Here is a 21,431-nt window from a genome sequence, read left to right as displayed (position 1 = left end):
GGCGTGTTTCGACCGGTGTTGTGGTGGGGGGAGGGGAGGTAATGTTCGTGTAGTGGCCAGAGGGTCCGGGCCGCCGACTGTTCATAGCCGGGGGGCTAGAACGCCGGACGGCCTGAACCGCACGTGAATCACGCACAGCCGGCGGGCTGGAACGCCGGCCAACCTGGGGACGGGGGTGCACGAGCGCCTGGGCATCCGAGCGTCCAGCCAGGGGCGACTCAACGGCATTTTTCGTCTGGGTCTGTGTAGTTGACTCAGCTGAAACCGAGGGGCAAGGGTTGAGAAGTTTCGGGGGAGGCAGATGGGTGATAGGGTCGGTCTGTGTTGCACATGTGGCCATTGTGGCTTTTGCTACTTGTGCATATGTTTTGCTGGGCTGCGACGACATTTTGGATTCAACGGTGCGCCGTGCTTCGGGGTACGACACACCTGTCTTTGCCTTTTCAGAACAATTTTTTTTCCACGTAGGACACTGAGAAGAGTTGGCGGCGTGATCAGCACTTCCACAGCTCAGGCATTTCTGGGGTGATGTGCAGGCAGATCCCTCGTGAGGAGTCTCGCCGCACTTCAAGCATCCGGCATTCTGTTTGCAGTACTTGCTGCCGTGTCCGAACCGTTGACATTTAAAACACCTGAGTGGATTTGGAATGAATACTCTTGCTTTATAACGAAGGTAACCAGCGGTGAGCGAATCTGGAAGTCGGGTGGTACCAAAGGTGAAAACGAGCAGGCTGGTGTCGTGACGCTGACCATCTCTGAAAGTCGTCAGCCGACGGACATGTATGTAACTAAGAAGAAAAAGCAAGTAGAACAGTCAGTTTGTCCCATTGAAGAATCTCCCTAATCTCCGAGTTTTATTTTGCTTGTCATGAACAATCTGCAGTCATTTTGGGAACGAACAGAGCTCCATATACCCATTCCGTGGCGTTATTCACAGATCTTGGCTTTGATACTGCCGTTGAGGAAGCCCAGACCTCTAAGCTCGTTGCAATGATCGTCATACTTCGTTCACTCTACTGATCACGGTGTTTCGCGTCATGACATCCAGATACCGTACTTTGCCGTAATTCCGTAACTGTGTACCACCGTTTAGCGGAAAAGTTGTACAAGTTTTTGATATACACTAAGTTGCGTCTTTTCATTAAGCACAATTATCCGTTTGGTATACATAGTTAAGAGTCAAAGAAGCGATTGAAAAAACAATGGCCGTATTAATGTTTTGTTGCTTGCATTTCTTATTTGTTGTAGCTGAGTTCATGCCGTTCCGGTCTAACCCCAGGAATCAGTGAGATTCCTGCTCCGAATATCGTGGTCTCCAATGGCACATTGAAAATGTCCGACCATCCACCGACGAGAAATGGATGGTTGGCAAAAAGCTTTCAACTGGCGTTTTTCGGTCCGCCATCTTTTAATCCATGATACCTTGAGCGCACTAGCCAGCACTCCAACATCTGGAGCTCCAGCGCCGCCTTCTAAGTGCTGTTTTTTGCAAACGCTAGCTTCATTTTGTCATTCTTTCCCCAGACTGACAGAAATATAAATGGTTCCAGCCTCGGCATGCATGATTTCAGGGGTTTCCGAGTTTGCCAATACGGGGAACTAATCTACGAATTTAGATGACGAAAGTATATTCACCAAAAAAACTCGGCCAAGCGGCGTCAACCTTCTTTGAATCTAAGAGCACATAGCTGTTTAATGTCATGGATTGCCTGTCAGTAATTAATTTAAATCGCATTATGGGTACGAGCGAGCAGTTTGTATCCATAAGCGTTCAAGCGCCTCTTCTTCTTCATTTAATTTTAAGTACAAATATTGACGGAAGGGGGGTGGTTTGCTGGTTACTTTCGCTCAAGTTCCTCAGGTTCGAATATTTTCAGGTTGTCTGCTGCACGCTGCATACCAGTCAAAGTTGTATTAAGACCATTTACAGCATATTCCAAATCAATTGATCATTATCAGGAAACACGCATAACAAAATCACTGCCGACGAAAGCAATACGGCGCGCCTGTGCTCTTCGAAGCACAACACTGGCGGGGTGCTTTGCAGCTGTGTCGATTCGGCAAGAAAAGTTAAAAACAGTAGTTGTATAGTTGCCACTTGGATCCCTTAAGAAGTAAGAAACGAATGATGCATGGTGAACAGTTTCATTCATGCGCATTGCATTTAGACAAGCACTCATTTGTACTGACATTGACAATGCGGGGTAAGGAGAAAACACAGTTATTTCGGTGCGCATGTTATGTGACGTACTGTTACACATGCATAGGAACACGAGAATGCAAATAAATTGATTGCGTGGGTACAGAGTCCCGTGTACTCAATAAAATCAAGCCGAAAAAGAATCCTTTACAAAGAATCTTTCTATAGCCAATAAAATCAGCCCTCATTTGACTGACATCGGAGAATCGTCACGCTGAGGCAGGCATCCGCATTGACGGCTTCAGGTAATCAGCTCTCATCTGACTGACATCGGAGAATCGTCACGCTGAGGCAGGCATCTGCATTGACGGCTTCAGGTAATCAGCTCTCATCTGACTGACATCGGAGAATCGTCACGCTGAGGCAGGCATCTGCATTGACGGCTTCAGGTAATCAGCTCTCATCTGACTGACATCGGAGAATCGTCACGCTGAGGCAGGCATCTGCATTGACGGCTTCAGGTAATCAGCTCTCATCTGACTGACATCGGAGAATCGTCACGCTGAGGCAGGCATCTGCATTGACGGCTTCAGGTAATCAGCTCTCATCTGACTGACATCGGAGAATCGTCACGCTGAGGCAGGCATCCGCATTGACGGCTTCAGGTATCTGTACTGCGTCGCAAGTCACAGCACTGAACAAACAAAACGCCCGTAAGATGACAAATGATGAATTAAAGCTCTTGGTATGTGGCAATATTGCACTTTGTGAGTATCCCCGGTGATATCTGGTCTTGCATGCTGGGGCGTAACCCTTGCATGTGTGATATTCCTTGCACCATAAGGTTTGTTACGGCTATTCGCACTGCGGCCACTGTCGAGCGACGTCTCAACAGAAGCTTATCCAGGGTTGGGTGGGCATCGCTGCACTTCTACGCCGCACTGACCTTGCGCCCTAGCACCCAGGTTGACCATCATAGCAGAATAAGTCATCTGTGCCTCACTGACTGGTGAGTGATGTACCTTTGGGGCCCAAGCAAACAACTACATTCTGTTCATCATTCTTCTTTGTGAACGGTTTTCGGTCAATCATTGACCTTCTGAGGAACTCCATGCTTGCGCTTTTCTGCACTCATTCCCGTCTCTCTGATAGTCGTCAGCAAGCGATGGTCCTCTTTACTTTTCGTTCCTCAATAAGCTGTCCACCCTCCTCTAAATTCAGTCCTTGTCCTCCTGTATACTGCCCTCTTCATCGGTGTCATCAGCGAACAATATGCCATCAGCGTCTGTCCCCCTGGCGACCTCGGTGATCTCAGTGACCTCGGTGACCTCGGTGACCTGTGAGCGCGGCTCGGCCTCACTTAGCTCAGTCATCTCCAGGTCCTCGGTGGGTGTGGCGTCATAGTCGTACGCGCAGAGACTAAGCTGCAGCGGGTCCATACCGAAGTAGGACCCGGGCGCCTGGCTGGCGTTAGCGACATCATAGTCGTAGTAATCCAGCTCCAGCTCCGCGACCGTGGAAGCAGCGCTTAGTCCCGACGCCGAGTCGGCCGGCTTTAGTGTCTCGTCCGTGTCGGAGCGCACAAGCAGGCGGCGTCGGTTCTCCAGCTCCTTGCTTCGCTTGGACGCTGGCTTAGTGTGAGCTCGATACTTGGCCGATGCCTCGGGCGAGACGTCGGCCGCGGCGGCGTGCCGCTTCTTCGCACCCAGCAGCGGCTGCGAGCGGCGCGAGAGCGGCCCGAGCGCGAACGCCTCGGGCCGCGCGGCGGCAGCGGCCTCCCGCCGCCGCCGCCGCTCGGTGGCCGGCGAGCCAGGCAACGAGCCGCCCGAGGCGGTGCTGCAGCGCTTCCATTCGGCGAGCAGCGCAGCGCGGTCGCAGCTGGAGGAGCGCGGCCGCGCCGCCAGAGGGCGCCGGCGCCGTCGCCGCAGCCGTAACACCACGGCAGACTCGGCCACACTCGTGACGGAGGTGCAGAGCGAGCAGACCGCGTCCCCGCCGCCGCCGCCGCCGCCGCTTCTGCTGTACAGGGACTCCATGCTGCAACCATAAAAGCCGGTTAGAGGGACTGTCCCACCTTAGGGGCATATTTCAAAAGCATACTCTTGTGAAACCTCAGGGCTATTGATGTCTAATGATGGCACCGGATAGTGTCACTACGGCACCGCCGATACCTAACAAGGATATCAATTTTACTTAGTTTTAAGTCGAAATTACTCTGCCAACGCTTTGTAACAGAACTACGCTTCTCTTCTGCAGTCGCGCCCACCGTTATGACAACCACCGTGCGCACCTCTACTGGTGCGAGTGAAAGAACGCTTGTGATTGGGCCAGTGGGCAAGCGCTTTTTACCGAGACGCGCATTGGCTGAAGTTTGAGCCAGTGCCCCATATGAATCACGTGATGCTCCCGTTCCCAAAGCCATGTGCGCCTCGAAAACAGCCACTGTAGTAAATGCTTAGGCGAGAAATTAAAGCCATAGTATTATGGTTTGTTATATTCATGGGATACTAGCTTCATGCTTGCAAATATTTTGACATATTGGTGTTTGCAGCAATTACACGGCACGCTTTTTAGCAAGAGCAAGGTAAATTAACCTATCATTTTTATAGTGGTGAGCAGAGAATGAAATGAGCCTTTTCCCATAAGGAAGGCAACTTCAAATCGGAACTCTGAGCAATTCACGAGGACTTCGAGAAAGCTGGCATTACTGTCAAATCGTAGGTGTCTGATGTGGCAATAAGTGAAGAGCACAAAAAGGTGCTATGCTCTCGTTAAGGGAAATGTTTGACATTTCTATGGGGGTTTGAACCAACACAGCTATCTTGAAGATCATTCGTTGCAGTTTGTGGCCCTTCCCTTTTTAGGACCTAACCCTCTCTAGATTCTGATCTACATACCTGCGAAGATGTTCAAACTGTCTCGGGGAGACTATTTCAAGGTCACCCCGGCATCCATGACGCTATAATAACGTTATTCAAATCCATTGGTCATCTGCGATCAAGGCCGAGACCAAAAATATAATTGTCGAGTCGTTCATATCTGACGTTCGTGAGCACGATTTCCAGATATCACGGCCGTCAATTGGCTTTGAATCAATGGTGTGCAGAGCATGATAACGTAGTCAAACAATGACGGAAGTGAAGAGCATATTTGGCAAGTAGGGAAAGTGTTATGTCTTGCGCAGTGTTTTCCACTGCTCCACTGCTCCTTGTTCCTTGCTTGTTAGTATACAAATGCGGAATATTTCATTTAAAGCGGAGACGGTCTTTGTCGTCAACGCAGCAAATTAAAGTGGATGATTCCAGGTCAAGCTGAACATTTGGACGAGCCAAAAAGGAGTCGTGAAACTGCAGCATAATTCACGGTAATTGGCTATGGCACACATGAGTAACGTAGCTTCATATGCACAGAAAATTGTCGTTAATTGTAATCCCCTTCGGTTTTAACTTCATACGTATGTGACGCTTTGTTTAAAGGAAAAACGAGAGAAACAAGTCGTTTTAAGAACGCGTGTCTGTTTACCTGTTTGGTTATTCTTGGCTGTTAAATCATTCAAGCCACTAACGCCCAGTTGTCATTCAACAGCGCCGAATATGCCTGGAGGCCAGGACGATGCTCGGCGTCCTCCGCCCGAGCTGTGCTTACCTGGCAGCCGTGGCGGCCAGCCTGCGCGCCTTCCAAGCTTGGTAGGAGCCAGCAGCGATCACCACCGTCATTATCACAGACAGGAAGCAGATAGCGAGGACGCCGACGCCGTTGACGGCCGGTGGAGCGCTGGCCGCCGCCAGCCGCGCCGTGCTGCTACCGTTCGAGGCTGCCGGCAGGCGGCGCTGTCAACGGGAGCCAGGCGGCGCCGGTAATGACATAGTTTGACTGAGTTAGGTGCTGCTGGAATAAACCGCTGCTGTTGGGTCAGACTGCGTGGTACATTCACAACGTACCCGCAGTGCAACTAAGTGCAGGACTGGCATTTGGTGATGTCCTTTCAAAACCTACCAAATACATTCAGGTGGTTTTGCTCGGGATGTTCATGTTCAGCCCTAGAGAATGGATGACATCCTTGAAATCCAGCGAGCAGTACCTCGAGAGCCCTGAACAAGCTGGTCTGACATGACCGGACCTGACCTGATCTGGCCTGATCTGACCTGGTGCACGCCAAGTGTTGCACTCTCTGCGCCTCACCGACGGCCGTCACCGAAGCCAGGAAGCCGCCGCCGGGGTCCGTGGGCGCCTCGACGCCGCTGTACTGCAGCAGCAGGCAGCCGGCCGAGGTTAGTGCCGCCGGCGGCCGGGCCGCGCCCGACGCGTCCATCAGCAGCTCCGAGTTGGAGAAGGCGCCGTCCCGCGCCCGCAGCCGTTCGGCGCTGCCGTTCAGCCGGAAGTAGGAGAAGCGCAACTGGAGCACGCTGCCGTCGGACGTCTGGACGGGGGTGGAGGGCATCAGAACGGCACATACTACCGTCGGACGTCTGGACGAGGGTGGAGGGGCCACATGAGAAAAGGGCCGCACGAGGGCCACAAGAACTCCGGTTGGGCAAAGAGGGCAATGCTCTGTTGAGTCTCGTGACAAACCCTGACGACGACCTTGATGGCATGCGCAATAGGTCAACTGATCTCAGTTCCTTCGTACGCTCAATTACGCTACGTAAAATGGCATACACGTGAAACACTTTACAGCTAAGGCTTAACCATTGCGGAAATGACGGCTGGGCAGTGGCCATGGGTGCCGTCGCACTTATGCGCATAAGGGAATTTCAAGCCTCTTCCCAGTGGCTGTAAATAGTTCACGTAACTCATCTGAGCTGGCAGCGATATCCTGCCCACGTGTCACGCTGGCACCGCATTGTTGGCTAGCCCCACCGTAACGGGCTTGAATCTAGGAGAGATAAAAATGGAACGCACGCCTTTAATGTCAGACAATTGGAGGTTAAACAAACCACTTCATCGTTGGGAACACTGCGGGAAATGTTAACTCTCGGCTCCATGAGGGGGGCCTTCAGTCGGATGCCTCGACAGGCGTCCATGAACGAACCTCGAATCGCCAGAAGCTGGTGCCGCGGCAGTGGTGGGCCGAGGCGGCCAGGGTGTAGTTCTGGCCGCGCGACAGTAGCACGTCACAGCCACAGCGGCACGTAGGACTGACGTGCACCGCCGCCACCGGCGACGCCGTGGTGGTGCTGGCCGGACAGGGCGGCAGCCGGCACGGCCGCGACTGAGTCGTCTCGCCCTGCAGCAGCCGGCTGCTGGTCAGAACGGCGCCGAGAGCGTGTCGCGACGGCGGACGGGGAACAGAGAGCTGCGAAGGTCACGGCCTGAAGGGCCGACGGCGCTCGGTCGTCACAGACGCCGGGGCAGCGGGGGTGACGGTCACAGAGGCGTTGAATTGTCACAGACGGTGCAGCTGGGAAGAAGGAAGAAAGTGGTCTGTGAGGGGCCTGCAGCCCCATGTTGTCAAAGACGGTATAACGACGTTTTAACAAAGCATGGCATTGCTTAAAGTTGGCCGAATGGACATCCGAGCAAACTACAGCAGAAGGTGACGCTGTTGGCGGCGAAAAGCGAATAATCATATGTTGACGAACAGGTCACTGCACGACCAGAGGGGAACAGGATGGCCAGTCATCATTCAAGCTCAAATCACGTGCACTGACCGCTAAGATGGTCAGAAATTTCTCACAAACGTCTGTCTGTCACGTGTAGCGCTGACTGCGCAGCGCGGGTGGTACCTGGCAGAAGGCCCCGTTGTTTCGCGGTTGGGGCGAGTTGCAGAATCTGTATCTGACGCGACTGGATGCACCACAGCTGCCTTCACACGGAGACCACGCAGACCACGGACCGAAACCACCGTCTGTCACCACTGAAACCATGGTTATAAGCTGCATTTTCTTTAAAATGGAGAGGGACGGGACTGGACTGGACTGGACTGGACTGGACTGAACGGCACGGCACGCCACGGCACGGGATGGGAGAGAAAGAAACGGAACGGAACGGAACAAAACAAATCAAAACCAAACCAAAGGAAACCAAACCAAAGCAATCCAAACGAAACCAAACCAAACATAACGGAACTAGAAGAAACGGGACAGAAACATCACTTCTAGTTGTCCGCATTGTGGTAAATTTGGCCTTGCCTGTGATGGGCATGAGCGTGCACATACAGAGCACGTGAGCTCCATTTCTTATCATCGTGTTCATAGCCACTCGGGCAACCTCATCGTGTTCATAGCCACTCGGGCAACCGTGGGCAGTGGTCTCCAGCGACCACTGAAGCGGCCTTACACAGTGTAATCCTAACGCTGAATCACCCAGGCCCGGTTATTAACGTGCAGCAGGTGCTGTGGGGAATGTGTGTGCGTCAGTGTTCCTCCGGCGACCCGGCCGCTTGCGAGAGGGCGACACTGGACGACTGGGCAGCCCCGGCCCGCTGGGTGTAATGAAGCACATTCTGGTGCCGCGCCGGCTCCCCGGCATCCAATCCAGGTTTATTACACGTGCCGTTGTCATAGCAACGACGGTGGGGAGCTCCCACACCTTGGGGTGAATCAAGGGAAATCCACGCCCGTCTTGCAGGTGTCTAAACCTCGCTGCCCACTGAGTCTTATGCGGAGTCCCGGGGACTCTGCACCAAACCAGGAAGTACGAGAACGTTTTGTCGTCTCGCAGTACGTCCACTCCTTAAGCAAAGTGTTGTCCGTGGAGACGTTAGGAAGTGTCGTCGAGCACGTCAAGAAGCCTGGCGTGAGTACAGCTCTGACCAAAAGATCGTTCCGATACCGAACCGCCAACACCGGAGCCGGGCGTCCGCAGCCGCTCGTGGCGTCGCCGGTGGGGTCGCGTGCACTGCGAGGACGAATCGCAGGGTAATTAGACTGCCCACCGAGTCAGTCTAGGTCCACGAAGGCTGATAAGTTATACTAAACCTAGCAATCATTATGATATCCAACAGACACGCACGTAGGATTATCGTGGGGAGCTGGTCTAACCTCTCGGCATGGGGCTTCCGCGAAGGCCCATGAATCAAGCGGGAGTCGCGGTTCACAGGCATTGAAAGCGGTTTTGAAGGACTGCGCTCTTTTCCTTGATGCCTTTTAATATTTAGGGGCCTCGAAGTTGTTAAGTCAATTTCTTTACACGAGCCATGTTTCACTGGTCTTGGCATTTCGAGTTTATTGGCTTGCTGTATTTGCAGTAAGCAATGTGAAAATAGGCGCCCTCTCCGCCCTCATGTTTCATGCTCTGTCAGATGCCCGGAGCAGCAGCATTTGCATGCATGTCTCCATTTAGCTACTTGTGTGCGTGTCTGTATCTCTGATGATATCTCTGATATGCAGCGGGTGTTGCTCTCCTGCATACTGATCGGTTCTGGCTTCATGACGTGGTGATATGCAGCGGGTGTTGCTCTCCTGCATACTGATCGGTTCTGGCTTCATGACGTGGTGATACGCAGCGGGTGTTACTCTCCAGTATACTGATCGGTTCTGGCTCACAAATTGCAGATTTTCTTGAATATTGTGGGTGTTTTGCGATGTGGACATGCTTGGCTATTGAGTAAATTAGTCTGTACCTGGTTACCAAAATTTGGGATGTGGACATAATCGAATTTTCGCTGGTAAAATAAATCACGACGGCAGTATAATCGCTAATGCACGCTTTGCGTTTGGTTCTGGACGAACATTTTCTGTGGATGACATTTGAAGTATATTAATCACGTCAGAACAATAACAACTGAAAGGATGACAACCAAGCGCTGAAATATTTTGTTGTCTTCTCCAAGCTGCTTGTTTTTCCATAGACTGATGTAACTTATTTTTGGCTTAACACGCCCTCGGATCAGCGGTCAATTTGAGCTCCGAAAATATATTCCAAATCAATTTCTGAACAGCACGGTGTAGATGCACCAAAAATTGCATAGGTATAGCTGATTAAACAGCCAATCTTTTGGTTTATGCCAATTAGATGTGCCTTACAAAGTCGTAATCCTAGATTCAGCCGTTTAGACGCCAAAGGAGCCGTCTCAGAGATGCGTGGCTTCGTAATGTCGATGACCTATTACAGGTCTAAGTCAGGCCATGGTTGTCAGCGAGGGCAATGCCTAGTGAATCGTCTAAACTGATACAACAAAGTGTTAGGCGAAGCCATAATCTCTGAGATGGTTTCCTTGACATTTAAACAATTACATATAGGACTACGACCTCTTGCGTTGACCTTTGGTCTGGTAGATCGAGGTTAAAACCAAATTGTTTTTTACTGGAGGCCTTGACTTGTGGGCTAGTTTTTGCCGCTCACTTTGAATTTCTTGGCCACAAGGAGGCCGACAAATGTCTTATTTAGGCTACATAAATGTCAGAAGGAGTCACAGACCTAAAATGATCCCGATTCACCGTTTGCTTTTTAAATACAACGCTTATAATATTCCTTGAAGTTTACTGAAATAGAAAAATCCAAACAATATCGCAGGTTTTTGGCCATCGCGGCTTTCTGATGGTTAAAAAAGGTCTATGGCCTGAAGTGAACGCCAGTAACCTGTTGCTCATTAAAGGAACCCACGTTAAAGGTGGCTGGATAAGAAGGTCTTGGGCACGTTGGACAACGTTCTGGAGTTTGACCTTGTTCAACATTTTTGACTTGAAAGTTATACCCTATGCCCTAAAGTTACACCTAGGAACCTCAAAATTTGATGCAAGTGAGTTTACACACAGGCCCATCTATTCTGCGAGTCCAGAGTCTCCAGCTCTCTTAATTTGGAAAACTTAGAGGGCTCAACTTGCTCCCCCCCCCCCCCCCGACGAGCGACGTCGTATTTGACGACCACTCGGGCGTGTATTAGCCGTGATCTTGTACGCGTGAGGCAATAAGCGTGGGCTCGAAAAGGAACCAGGAGCGCGACAGGCAGGTGCTACCAAAATCTAATATGGTATTTCCTCAACTAACCCTGCGTCCTCACAGCTGCACGTGGCACTTCGGACGGCACGCCCAACTCAACACGGACACCCAGCCAACACGCAAGCTGCCAGAGACATAGACACTCAGAGTCGGTACATCTAGCTCTGATCAAATTCCAACAGCTCACAAGCACGCAAGCATGCGCCAACTTTTGGGCTTCACCTGTCTGAAACCCGTAACAATTCGAATGGCTAGTTGGCAGTGGCTTTGAAATAATTGCAAGAATGAATCCTGAAAGGACGCTAAGGTAGCTGTTAGGCACAACTCAGCATTATTTTTAAAGACGGTATAGTGACTAAAATCATGGAAATTTGCGACGAGGTCTTATATATATATAGGCAAATTGCGCTTCGCTGGGTTGGAGCACCATCAATTCTGTCATCACTGACTTATGAGCCCGTGAAGGCTGATATAATCAGGCTGGCGCTCGAGCTTCTGTTCGGGATCCACAGACGCTCAACGTGAATGATATTGCCCATAGTACACTATTATTCCTTGCGTAGCGGTACACACAGTTGTTGTGCCTGCGGCGGCAGCCGTCCAGTCAGTCAGCCTGTGTTGCGGGACGCAGGCCGGCGCCGGAGTGTCCACTGGCCGAACGACGCTCCTTTGTCCCAGACACACCCCTGTGTTGTCGGAACGCACCCGAGGGCGTCCGCGTGCCGGCCGACGACCCCTTTGTGGCCGCTTCAATTAGCGGCAGCCGGTGTGGGCTGGAGCGGAGTCCGATTAGTCGCCGCCGGGGCTGTCGTGGTGCCGCCCGGAGCGGACGACGCTGCCCGCCGGCGGCAAGCGGCCGCCGACTCTTGCCAATCGATCACGGTTCGTCGCTGGTGGAGCCCGGGCTGCGGGGCACGGGAACCATGAGGCCCCCCTCCACGGCCGTAATTAATTTGGCCCAGCCCGGAGAGGCTCTCATGACGTGGGACATGACGCACGTGCCACCGCCGTCCGTGTCGGACGGCTGGATCCCGCCGGCATCGAGACCAAAGGGTCAGCAACGGCGCGTGTGAGGCCCGACAGCTCACGGACGCATTGCAACAACACCTGCCCACTCTGATGGATGGGAAAACCTGAGTCCTCCCGGCAGCACCACCACGAAATGGACGAAATTTAAATGAGGCTAAGCCGGGTGTGGCGCTGCACCAGTGAATACACTCCAGCAGAACGTTGCGACGTCGCCGATTTAAACCAAAGCATCAATTAGCCCATTCGTGGCCTCCTCCCGCGCGTATGTTCCCGACGACACGGCGCTCGACTTTTCCGCGCCCGTGTGCGGCGGCCGTGACGCTCGCCCTCAGCGCCGGAACACACCCGTCACGCCACGGTCCGTCGCGCGGCCTCGGGCCATATCATCACGTCACACCGCGCGTTCATAGCCCATCTGCACGGCATTGGCAACGGTGGGGCTGCAGCGCACCTGGACCGTCCTCCAATAGCACGGCGCAGGGGGTAATTGTGTGTTAAACAACCGCAATTGGTTCCAGTCGTGACGTGGACACGAGCATCCTTCAGTCTGGATTCGCTCCTAATCAATCGAGATGGTTGCAGATTGGGAGACGCTTCCTGGGAAAGAGGGAGATGTAAGCACGGCTTTGCACATGACCAGAAGGAATGATAGTTATCCGGGTCTGTGCACACCTGGAAGCGGTTTGAAAACGGAGGGTTCGTGTGCCTCATGGACCATGAGAGGGCTGCCAGCTGGCCGGGAGGTGGGGAAGCATGTTAATGTCCGGGGTTGACAGGTAGTGTGTGAGCAAAGAAGCACCCACCACTGGCGGCAGTACGTGGAGGCTAGGACAGCATCACTTCACATCGGTCTCATTCGAGGCAAGAGGTATTTGCAGCCGAAACCGCACCAACGAATGAAACGACGCTAATTCAAAAACAGTCGCTAGCCCCCGGAAATCTATCGCGTCTGGAGGGGGAAGTGCCGGCCAACCGGCGTGGCCTGCATCCATCGGCCGCCATCGGCGAGCCCTGTACTCACGCGTGGCCGCCTGCGTCGGGATGCAGACCTTCCGCACCAGGTACACGGCGCCCGACCAGCCGAACGCCATGTACGACACGCAGTAGCGCACGAAGCGTTCGGAGAAGTCAGCGCACTCGAACGACACGGCGCTGCTCTCGCCGGAGACGCGCCGCTCGCCGACATAGCGCTCGATGGTGGGCGGCGCCGCCGACGCTACGTCCGCCCGCTCGACACCCGAGAGCCGCAGCCGGTCGCCGCCACCAGCGCAGCGCGGCCGGCCGAAGTAGACCTCGACGCCGGCGCGGCAGGGGAACACACTGCCGCCGTTCTCACCGCGCACCTTCAGCCGAAAGCGGCGGCTCCAGCGCACACGCATCACGTTGCTCCAGGCCACGAGCGGTTTGTCGGTGACATTGGCCACCAGCTGCAGCTGGAAGAACGCCTGCCGCTCGAGCCGCTCGCAGCCGAGCCGCAGGTCGTGACCGCGCTCGTAGAAGTGCTTGAGCGGGTGGCGGTCGGTGACGCGGCCGGCTAGCGGCGCGGCGCCGGCGGCCGGCCGCTCCGACAGCACGAGCTGCGCGCTGACGGCGAAGCGGCGTCGGTGGCGCGGGGTGCACACGCCACTCGTCAGGCGCACGTGCGCCACTACGGCCGTGTGCGAGTCCGCAGCTGATGGCAGGCTAACCAGCACCGGCGGCCAGCGCACGGCCATCGGCCGGCTGACGGCCAGCAGCCGGCCAGCGGCCAGCAGCCGCGCCGCGAACGTGCCGCCCTGCTGCACGGTTCCACACGGGAACGTCACGCGCCACGCCCCCGGCCCCGGTCCCACTGGCGCCGCGTCCACCGTCTCGGCTGACGCCAGGTGGACCAGCTCTACGGTCAGCTCCACGGTCAGCTCGCTGTCCACCGTCTCGGCCCGAGCGCCGTCCGGTGTCACTTCAGCACGGTCCGATGACAGCGCCGTCACGTCGGCCCTGCAAGCAGAACCGGTCAGTCAGGCGACGGCAGCTTTGCAGAGAGCGCACCCGGGCCCGGTCGGCTGTCGACAGGTCACCCAATAACCCGGCCGTAACCTGCGCCGTCCGGCTTGCCAGCGCCAGTTACACCGGTCATTCGCCACGGTGGAAAGGGCCGTTGCAAGTAGCGCCAGTGCACGCGACTGTTAATTGCTAGGTCAATACCAGCGCACCTTGGCGCACCCCGGAAGACCGCAATGGCGCTGTGAGTGAACCCGAGTGCTGGTGAGGGGGATGAGATGTGAGTGCACCCAAGTACTGGTGAGGTATGGGGAGGAGATGTGAGTGAACCCGAGTGCTGGTGAGGTACGGGGAGGAGGTGTAAGTGAGCCTGAGTGCTGGTGAGGTACGGGGAGGAGATGTGAGTGAGCCCGAGTGCTGGTGAGGTACGGGGAGGAGATGTGAGTGAGCCAGAGTGCTGGTGAGGTACGGGGAGGAGATGTGAGTGAGCCCGAGTGCTGGTGAGGTACGGGGAAGAGATGTGAGTGAACCCGAGTGCTGGTGAGGTACGGGGAAGAGATGTGAGTGAGCCCGAGTGCTGGTGAGGATACCGGGAGCTGACTACTGCTTCAACACACAGTTCATGGGGAAGCCGAGGGTAATGGGGGGGGGGGGGGGACAGTGTTGCATTTAGATCGCCCCAATAATTTGTGAAATCATACTACAGAATAGGTCGGAGAGTGAGAAATGAGAGGATGGCAGGGCTGGTGATTGTGGCGGATTAAATAATGAGCATTATTTATGCGTAAATGCGACGTGGGAAAGCCGGGAACGGATATGTCAGGAGCTAGCGTTTTATGAAGGACAGACTCTTGATAAGTCAGTGGAGTATGGCCATCAGACGAAAAGGTTTCCGACAAATATTATTGCACACGTATATACAGTACCGTTATGGACGGTATGCTGCCTTTCTCCATACCTCGCGTCTGTGGCATTGCCCGACCAGCTGACCCACACAGTGATGTCATTCTGAAGGGCGGTGACATCCTGCTCCTCGATGTCGAGGCTGTACGTCCCCTCGTCGTCGCTGTCATTGACCTCGCTGGCGCCTGGACGACTTCCGACTGTCCCCACCTCGATTTCGGCTGCAGTAAAGGAAATCGGTCAGGTCATCGTGGTTGGTAAGCGACAGTACCTTTGACGACAGCTCAGAATGTTCATCACAGATTTCGATAAAAGGTGGCTGTAATGCACTAACATGAACAAAGTGCTGTAACATATCATGAATGTGGCACGATTCGTACTATGCATGAACAGGGTATCATAGCTATGCATGACAGTCAATGCCACAATGACACAGTTACAAAACTTATCTACAAGTTCCACGGACGGGTCCGAAAGATGTCCCCAACAAGGAACGTAAGCATACGCCACGGAGGCTTACGAAGCCCACTGAGAGCATGTGTAGGTGCGGTTGCTGACCTGTCTGGGCGTGTACAGTGATGGCCATGCTCAGGATCAGAATGATCCTGAATTCCATCGAGGCCCGGGGCTGAACTCCAAATTCTTCATTCAGTGGCCCGTTCTGAAGGCAGCCAATGGTCGCCGTTATAGATGATGAGTAGCATCGTTTCTTAATAATCAATAGATAACCACTATCAATAATGAATACTGTAGTTGCAAACAAGCGATGACGGCATTTTAGGCAAACAAACACAGTATTATAATAAATTACTGGCAGATCAACGTTAACAACTGGTATCTAAGCGACGCGGCAGTACGTTTCACATCGCCATCTGGAACCTTTTTACGGATTCGTTTTCGTAACCGAAGCTAAATAGGTCATAAATGGGATAAAAATGGGGTAGCATATAAGCGATGGCTCGACACAGTATAACAATCTGTGATTGGTTAGAGCAAAGGAAAGAAATCCTGAATATTATCGCATGGCCCAGATAGTCTGAGGACTGCAGGTGTCCTCAGCGACATCCGTGCTCGAGCTCCATGGGCTACAAGACATTTTGTAGTCGCACTTAGAGGTACCGATTGGGTTCCAATTTTTTGGAGGTCCGAAAATTTCCACAGCTCGATTTGAAAGTTGAACAAACCAGGAAGAAATTTCTGGATTTTTTGGACAGCCGATATCATTCTGTCGTCTCTTAATTTGATAAGCATCTAGACTGATTTGTAGCTACTCGTTTCAAAACAATTTTGATTCCGAGCCTGGAACAAATCGTTGACAAAGCACATTAGGAAATATTCCTTTTTGAAACATCGGATAGAGCCCTCATCGCATGCACTGTCACATATTCCTTAGGCCATGAAAGCTATAAAATGAGATGGGAGCGCGAGCAACACATTCACAGTTAGCACTATAGCACATATAGCACACAGTTAGCAGCTAGCACTAGTCACACTAGCAAATACAGATCTCCGTTTTACGGCTGCCGCTTTTGTCATCTTACAGTTATTGTGCAAAGGCTGCCTGTGATGATACCTCAAATTATCTTCACGAAGGACTGTGACAAACCTCATCTACCTACGAGTATTCTCTTCCTTTTCGCTTGATTCGAGTGGGTCAATGCAGCGACGCAAATAGTGACAAGGGTAATTGATTGTAGGCATCAGTTATTTGATACTTTGAAATCAAAACTGACATTTTTGGGTGCCCTGATTTTGGGGTGTCCTGATTTTCGGACACATGGACGGACAACTGGTTTATCCTTGGACTTTGGGATAGACTTTGAATAAGAGCTTCCAGACAACGCCATCTCGGGCACTAAGCATAACACTCAGCATGATGTGAAACAAATCGTGTTCGCTCTACGGCGCATGGCTCTATTTGTTGAGAAATGCGCTCCAATTTATGTGCACAGTTTAAGACTGTGGATATGCCAACTCATCAGCCTCTGCTTGACCCCCGCGACGTGCCAGCCATTAGCGCTGCCATTTCTGTTCGAAGACGATGGCTGGACGACCATTGGCACCGGCGATGGGGCGCCGACCCCGGCCTTGTTCCGGAAATCGTTGCACCGGACGGCGGTCCTGTGTGTCCCTCCGCGACCTGTATCGACCTGAAGCGCCACCTGCTCCTCGAGCTGACAACGGCCCGACCCCTACCCACCCAGGGCACCTGTGGAGGGAGCAGCAGGTCGACATACGAGTAGTGACAGCGATGCGGTCGGAGGCGACGGAGGTGACGTCGTGTCACTTTACATGCTCGCGGCGCCATCGATGGGAGCTATATATGGCAGGAGAGGCCAATGTGTGCCTTACAGTCCGGTGGCTTCGCGGCCGAGTCAACATATGGAGGCGAAGAAGGACCCCTCGCTGTTGGCACGTGGGGTGTGTGCCGTGTGTTACTGGCGCATATATTCATTAGCCGATGATCAATTGCCGACCCGAGCATAGTGCCTGCTGATTTGCTGCACCATAACGACAGACATCATTATTGGCCCAGCTGTTGCGTCGATCACTGCGCAGGCTTCAGCACGGTGCAGGGGAAGGTCGGGTCACTGTACAGGTTTCTGCATGGACCGTGGTCACTGTAGAGGCTTCCGCTCGGGTCGCGAGAAGGTCAGGTCACTGTACAGGCTTTCGCATGGAAGCCTGCACAGTGCCTCTACACTGACCACGGTCCATGCTTCCGCATGGGCCATGGTCAGTGTAGAGGCTTCGGCACAGTTCACGGAAAGGCCGGGTCACCGTACAGGCTTTCGGACGGTGCACGGGAAGGTCAGGTCACTGTACAGGCTTCCGCATGGTACACGGGGAGGTCGGGCCACTGGTGCAGGCTTCACAATGAGCCGTGTGAGGTTTGGCTCACCGTAGAGGCTTTGGCACGGGGCACAGTAAGTCTTGGTCACTATACAGACCTTCGCATGGTTTATGGGAAGTTTGGGTCACTGCGCAGGCTTCGGCATAGATCATAGCGAACTCTGGCCACTGAGAGCTTCCACGTAGACGACGATGAGCTTGTGCCACTGCTTAGTTTGCGCTCCTGCGCGAGTTATGGTAGGATCTGACCACCGCATGAATTTTCAGGCTCTTGGCTGCTCCAAGTCACGGACGGAATCCGCGTAACACCATGTCTCTGTGGCTCCTCGTGTCAGTATCGCAGACAAGAAAGTGCGGCTCATCCACTCCGGCCACGGAACGCTGTCTGCGAGGTGTCACGTCTCCACATAGCCACCGGCGCCATTCCAGGCCTGGAACGGGCACCGGTCTGATGCCACCTCTTCATGCTTTCGGACAAATAGCTCCAGGCTCCCTGATAGCTCTCCGGCGCCAGCTCTGTGATGCCGACAGTGCGGCGCCCCCACTCCAGGGTATCATCGAGTCAATGCCTGGCGCTGCTTCCCCATTGCCCCTCGTCCCAGTACTGAAGGACAAACAGCGTGGCTACTCCACTCCGGATATACCGGGTGTCCGCCTGAGGCTTCCTCCCCACAGCCCCGTACCAGCGCCGCCGGGCAGACAGCGTGGCTACTCCACTCCGGGTATTCACGGGTGTCCGCCTAAGGCCTGCTCCTCACAGCCCCGTACCAGCGCCGCCGGGTAGACAGCGTGGCTCCTGAGCCGCCGCCGCCGCCGCCGGCAGCCCGGACCTTTGTTCCACCGTGGCGCTGACTTTAGGCCTTGTGTCTGCCGCCGGTCGTCGCAGACGGCGGGGCTCCTTTCAGGCGGCGGCCCCGACGAACCCGCAATCGATACAGGTCGTGTAATGTCGCGGCCCGGCCGGCATTATCGGCGCTTTACACGCGAGTCGGGGATTTTGTGCCGTCGCAGGACCGCCGGTGGCGGCGCAGGAGCCGGGAACAGAGCGCTTGTTTGTTCGGACTGCGTCCCCTGTGTCGCTGAGCAGCAACGCCCACATCACTGGACATTCCCTCATTCCGGTCTTCATTAGGACAAATGGGAAATAAATCGAGGTCCGGTTGAATAATTCATTGGAGTTGTCAGGGAAGGAAAAGCGGTGGAGAGGCTGATACAGTATTGAGTAAAGATAAGCCTGAAATCCGACGCAGTCAGTGTTCCCAAGATGTTGCAGCCAGCAACCGACAGATAATGTTGTTATGCCTGCTTCCGTAGTCTTTCCTTCGGGAATAAGAAGAAGCAGTCATGACAAGACAATTATTTTGCAGATACATGGGAAAATAAATCTCAACATGACCGTGAAGATCGAGGTTGAATGGGACGCTATCATGCACGTAGCATCTCAGCCGATCCTTTTGTCCGTAACCTGCACGATGAGTTCACTCTCATGCCGTGAAGATACTAAGATAGGATAGCGTTAGACTGAAACTTTCCTGGATTGGAAGTTCCAATTGAACGATGACTGGTCACTGGTCAATCTAATGACATAATTCAATGTGCAAGTCACCTAAATCGCTATGATTCAAATCCGTCGCGGTTGCAATGACACAGTTCAATCATGAAACGTCTAATGTTTAATCTAATGATTACATTTTCCTTAATCGATAATGAATCTTTTGAACATCAAAGCCCTAATCAAACTTAAAAACTTATATCACTCCGCAGCCCTTAGGCCAATTAGCACATGGAGTACATGTACTGTTATCCAGTGTAACTCTGACCCGTTGTTCAGTTGGATAGGCCTCCAGTGCTCGTGCCTATCTGTGCCGTTCGGTGCCGCCAGCCTGCGGACCTGCCCCACCCTCGCTCGGCCGACTCTGTTGCCCGTTCCATTTTAACTAGGCACGCCACGAGCCGCTCGAGCTATCGATCCCGAGGGTTACCTGTCACTGCGGAGCACCCGACGCATCACAGTCTACCTGTCACTGCGGAGCACCCGGTGCATCACAGTCTTCCCTCCGCCTAGAAACGCTGATGTCCCGCGTTCACGACAGGCCGCCATTCTCAGACAAAACACGGCATTTGCATGATATGAGTGCTCCAGTAATGAACACGAGAAGCTAAACCAGTTTCCTTCACACAGTGGCTACTCGCTGGCCGTGGCCGAGCTATCACCATTGTTGCACGGGAGGCAGAGCTCATCGCGGCTAGTAAGCGAGGGCGATCAGTCGCCGGCCGTGACAGCGTATAACGGCAAAGCCTCGGTACAGCTGGGGAGGGGGACAGCGCTCGGCTGGTCATGGGGAGCGACCTGAAATATTTCGCTCTGGGCGGTGGCAGCAGAGACAAGCGATGTTCGCACACCGTGGTCCGCTGCAGTCGTCGGCTCTGAGACCGTGACGGCTTAGGCAAGAGATATTGACGCAGCAGGTTGCCTGCCCGCTCAGCTGAGCCCAGTGGGTTCGTGAACCCCTGCGCACTAGAGCGGCGAGACAACGGCGCCGGACTATGGACAGGCTGTGGGCCGACCTTGACTGCCGCAGAGGTCCGTCCTGCAGGCTCAGCCGGCACGGACTCGCCGCAGCCGGCGACGGCGTACTGGCAGTCGGACTCGCCGCAGCCGCCCCGCTGGGCGCGGCATATCACCGCAAGTACTCGTGACTAGACACGGGATAAGTAAAGACTTGTGCGAACTCGCCGGTACGCCGTGGACACGAATAGTATCCACCCATTGATCAGGAGTTTACTGAAGCATCACCTGATGTAATGATGCCACCCACTATCAACAGTCAGCAATCTGTACCGCTCACTCACACAAGGCCATCTGACCTGGTCCCATCCAGCCCCAAACTCACAACTCAGAGCAGCATACCCGACCTCTACCGGCACAACACGGTCGACACACGTACCTCAGCTCTCACCACAACTCGGTCACAACTCACACGCAGAGCTCACCCGCGGAGCGTGACGCCGGTGGCAGCGGCGGCTGCGCGTCTGTGCCGGCCGTCCAGCCGCGCCACCCCTGCCCGCCGGTCACAGTCGGCCGCCCCTGGCTGTATGGTGGCTGCCGGCGGCTCCGCTGCCTGGTCCCAACTGGCCGCCGCCGTCGGCGGGGCTGGGCTCACCTGAGCCAGTCGCCCCGCCGCAATCGATGCGGTCCGCTTCGGCCGGTGTGGCCGCCGGCGGGGGGAGCTGAGGCCCGACGGCGATTAGTCCCACGCCGCCAGACGGTTAGTGCCGGACAGTCGGACACGACACGACTCCCGCCGGCCGGACAACCGGTCCCGGTCGGCCGGACATGCGGTCCCCGGTCGGCCGAACAAATGGTCCCAGGTCGGCCGGATATGTGGCACCCTGTCGGCCAGACGCACGGTCTGCGGTCGGCCGGACATGTGGTCTGCGGTCGGCCAGACGTGCGGTCTGCGGACGGCCGGACATGTGGTCTGCAGTTGGCCAGACTTGCGGCCTGCGGACGGCCGGACATGTGGTCTGCAGGTGGCCAGACGTACGGTCTGCGGCCGGCTGGTAGGGGAGGTCCGGATATAATGTTTTCGTCCGGCAGGACGGAGTCCCAGGATAGCCAGACGTGCAGTGATCTTGGACC

The 21,431-nt window shown here is 54.4% G+C and overlaps 1 protein-coding gene across 1 annotated transcript; it reads right to left on the bottom strand.

Moving 5' to 3' along the window:
* Positions 1–3,357: 3,357 nt before the first annotated feature.
* gogo (thrombospondin-1 like protein golden goal) lies at positions 3,358–20,795 on the bottom strand. Its single transcript, XM_037215536.1, has 12 exons — positions 20,783–20,795; positions 15,494–15,596; positions 14,991–15,156; positions 13,824–14,029; positions 13,074–13,586; positions 7,867–7,997; positions 7,333–7,367; positions 7,173–7,278; positions 6,323–6,560; positions 5,786–5,954; positions 4,056–4,177; positions 3,358–3,767 (listed from the first exon to the last, which is right to left on the bottom strand). The coding sequence occupies exons 2-12, from the start codon at positions 15,549–15,551 to the stop codon at positions 3,358–3,360; spliced, it is 2,154 nt and encodes a 717-aa protein (XP_037071431.1). The 5' UTR covers positions 15,552–15,596; positions 20,783–20,795.
* Positions 20,796–21,431: the final 636 nt, after the last annotated feature.

This window comes from Pollicipes pollicipes, unplaced genomic scaffold (assembly GCF_011947565.3).
Source record: "Pollicipes pollicipes isolate AB1234 unplaced genomic scaffold, Ppol_2.1 Scaffold_3447;HRSCAF=4054_pilon_pilon_pilon, whole genome shotgun sequence".
Lineage (NCBI taxonomy): Eukaryota > Metazoa > Arthropoda > Thecostraca > Pollicipedomorpha > Pollicipedidae > Pollicipes > Pollicipes pollicipes.
This window is presented reverse-complemented; position numbering and strand designations above follow the sequence as displayed.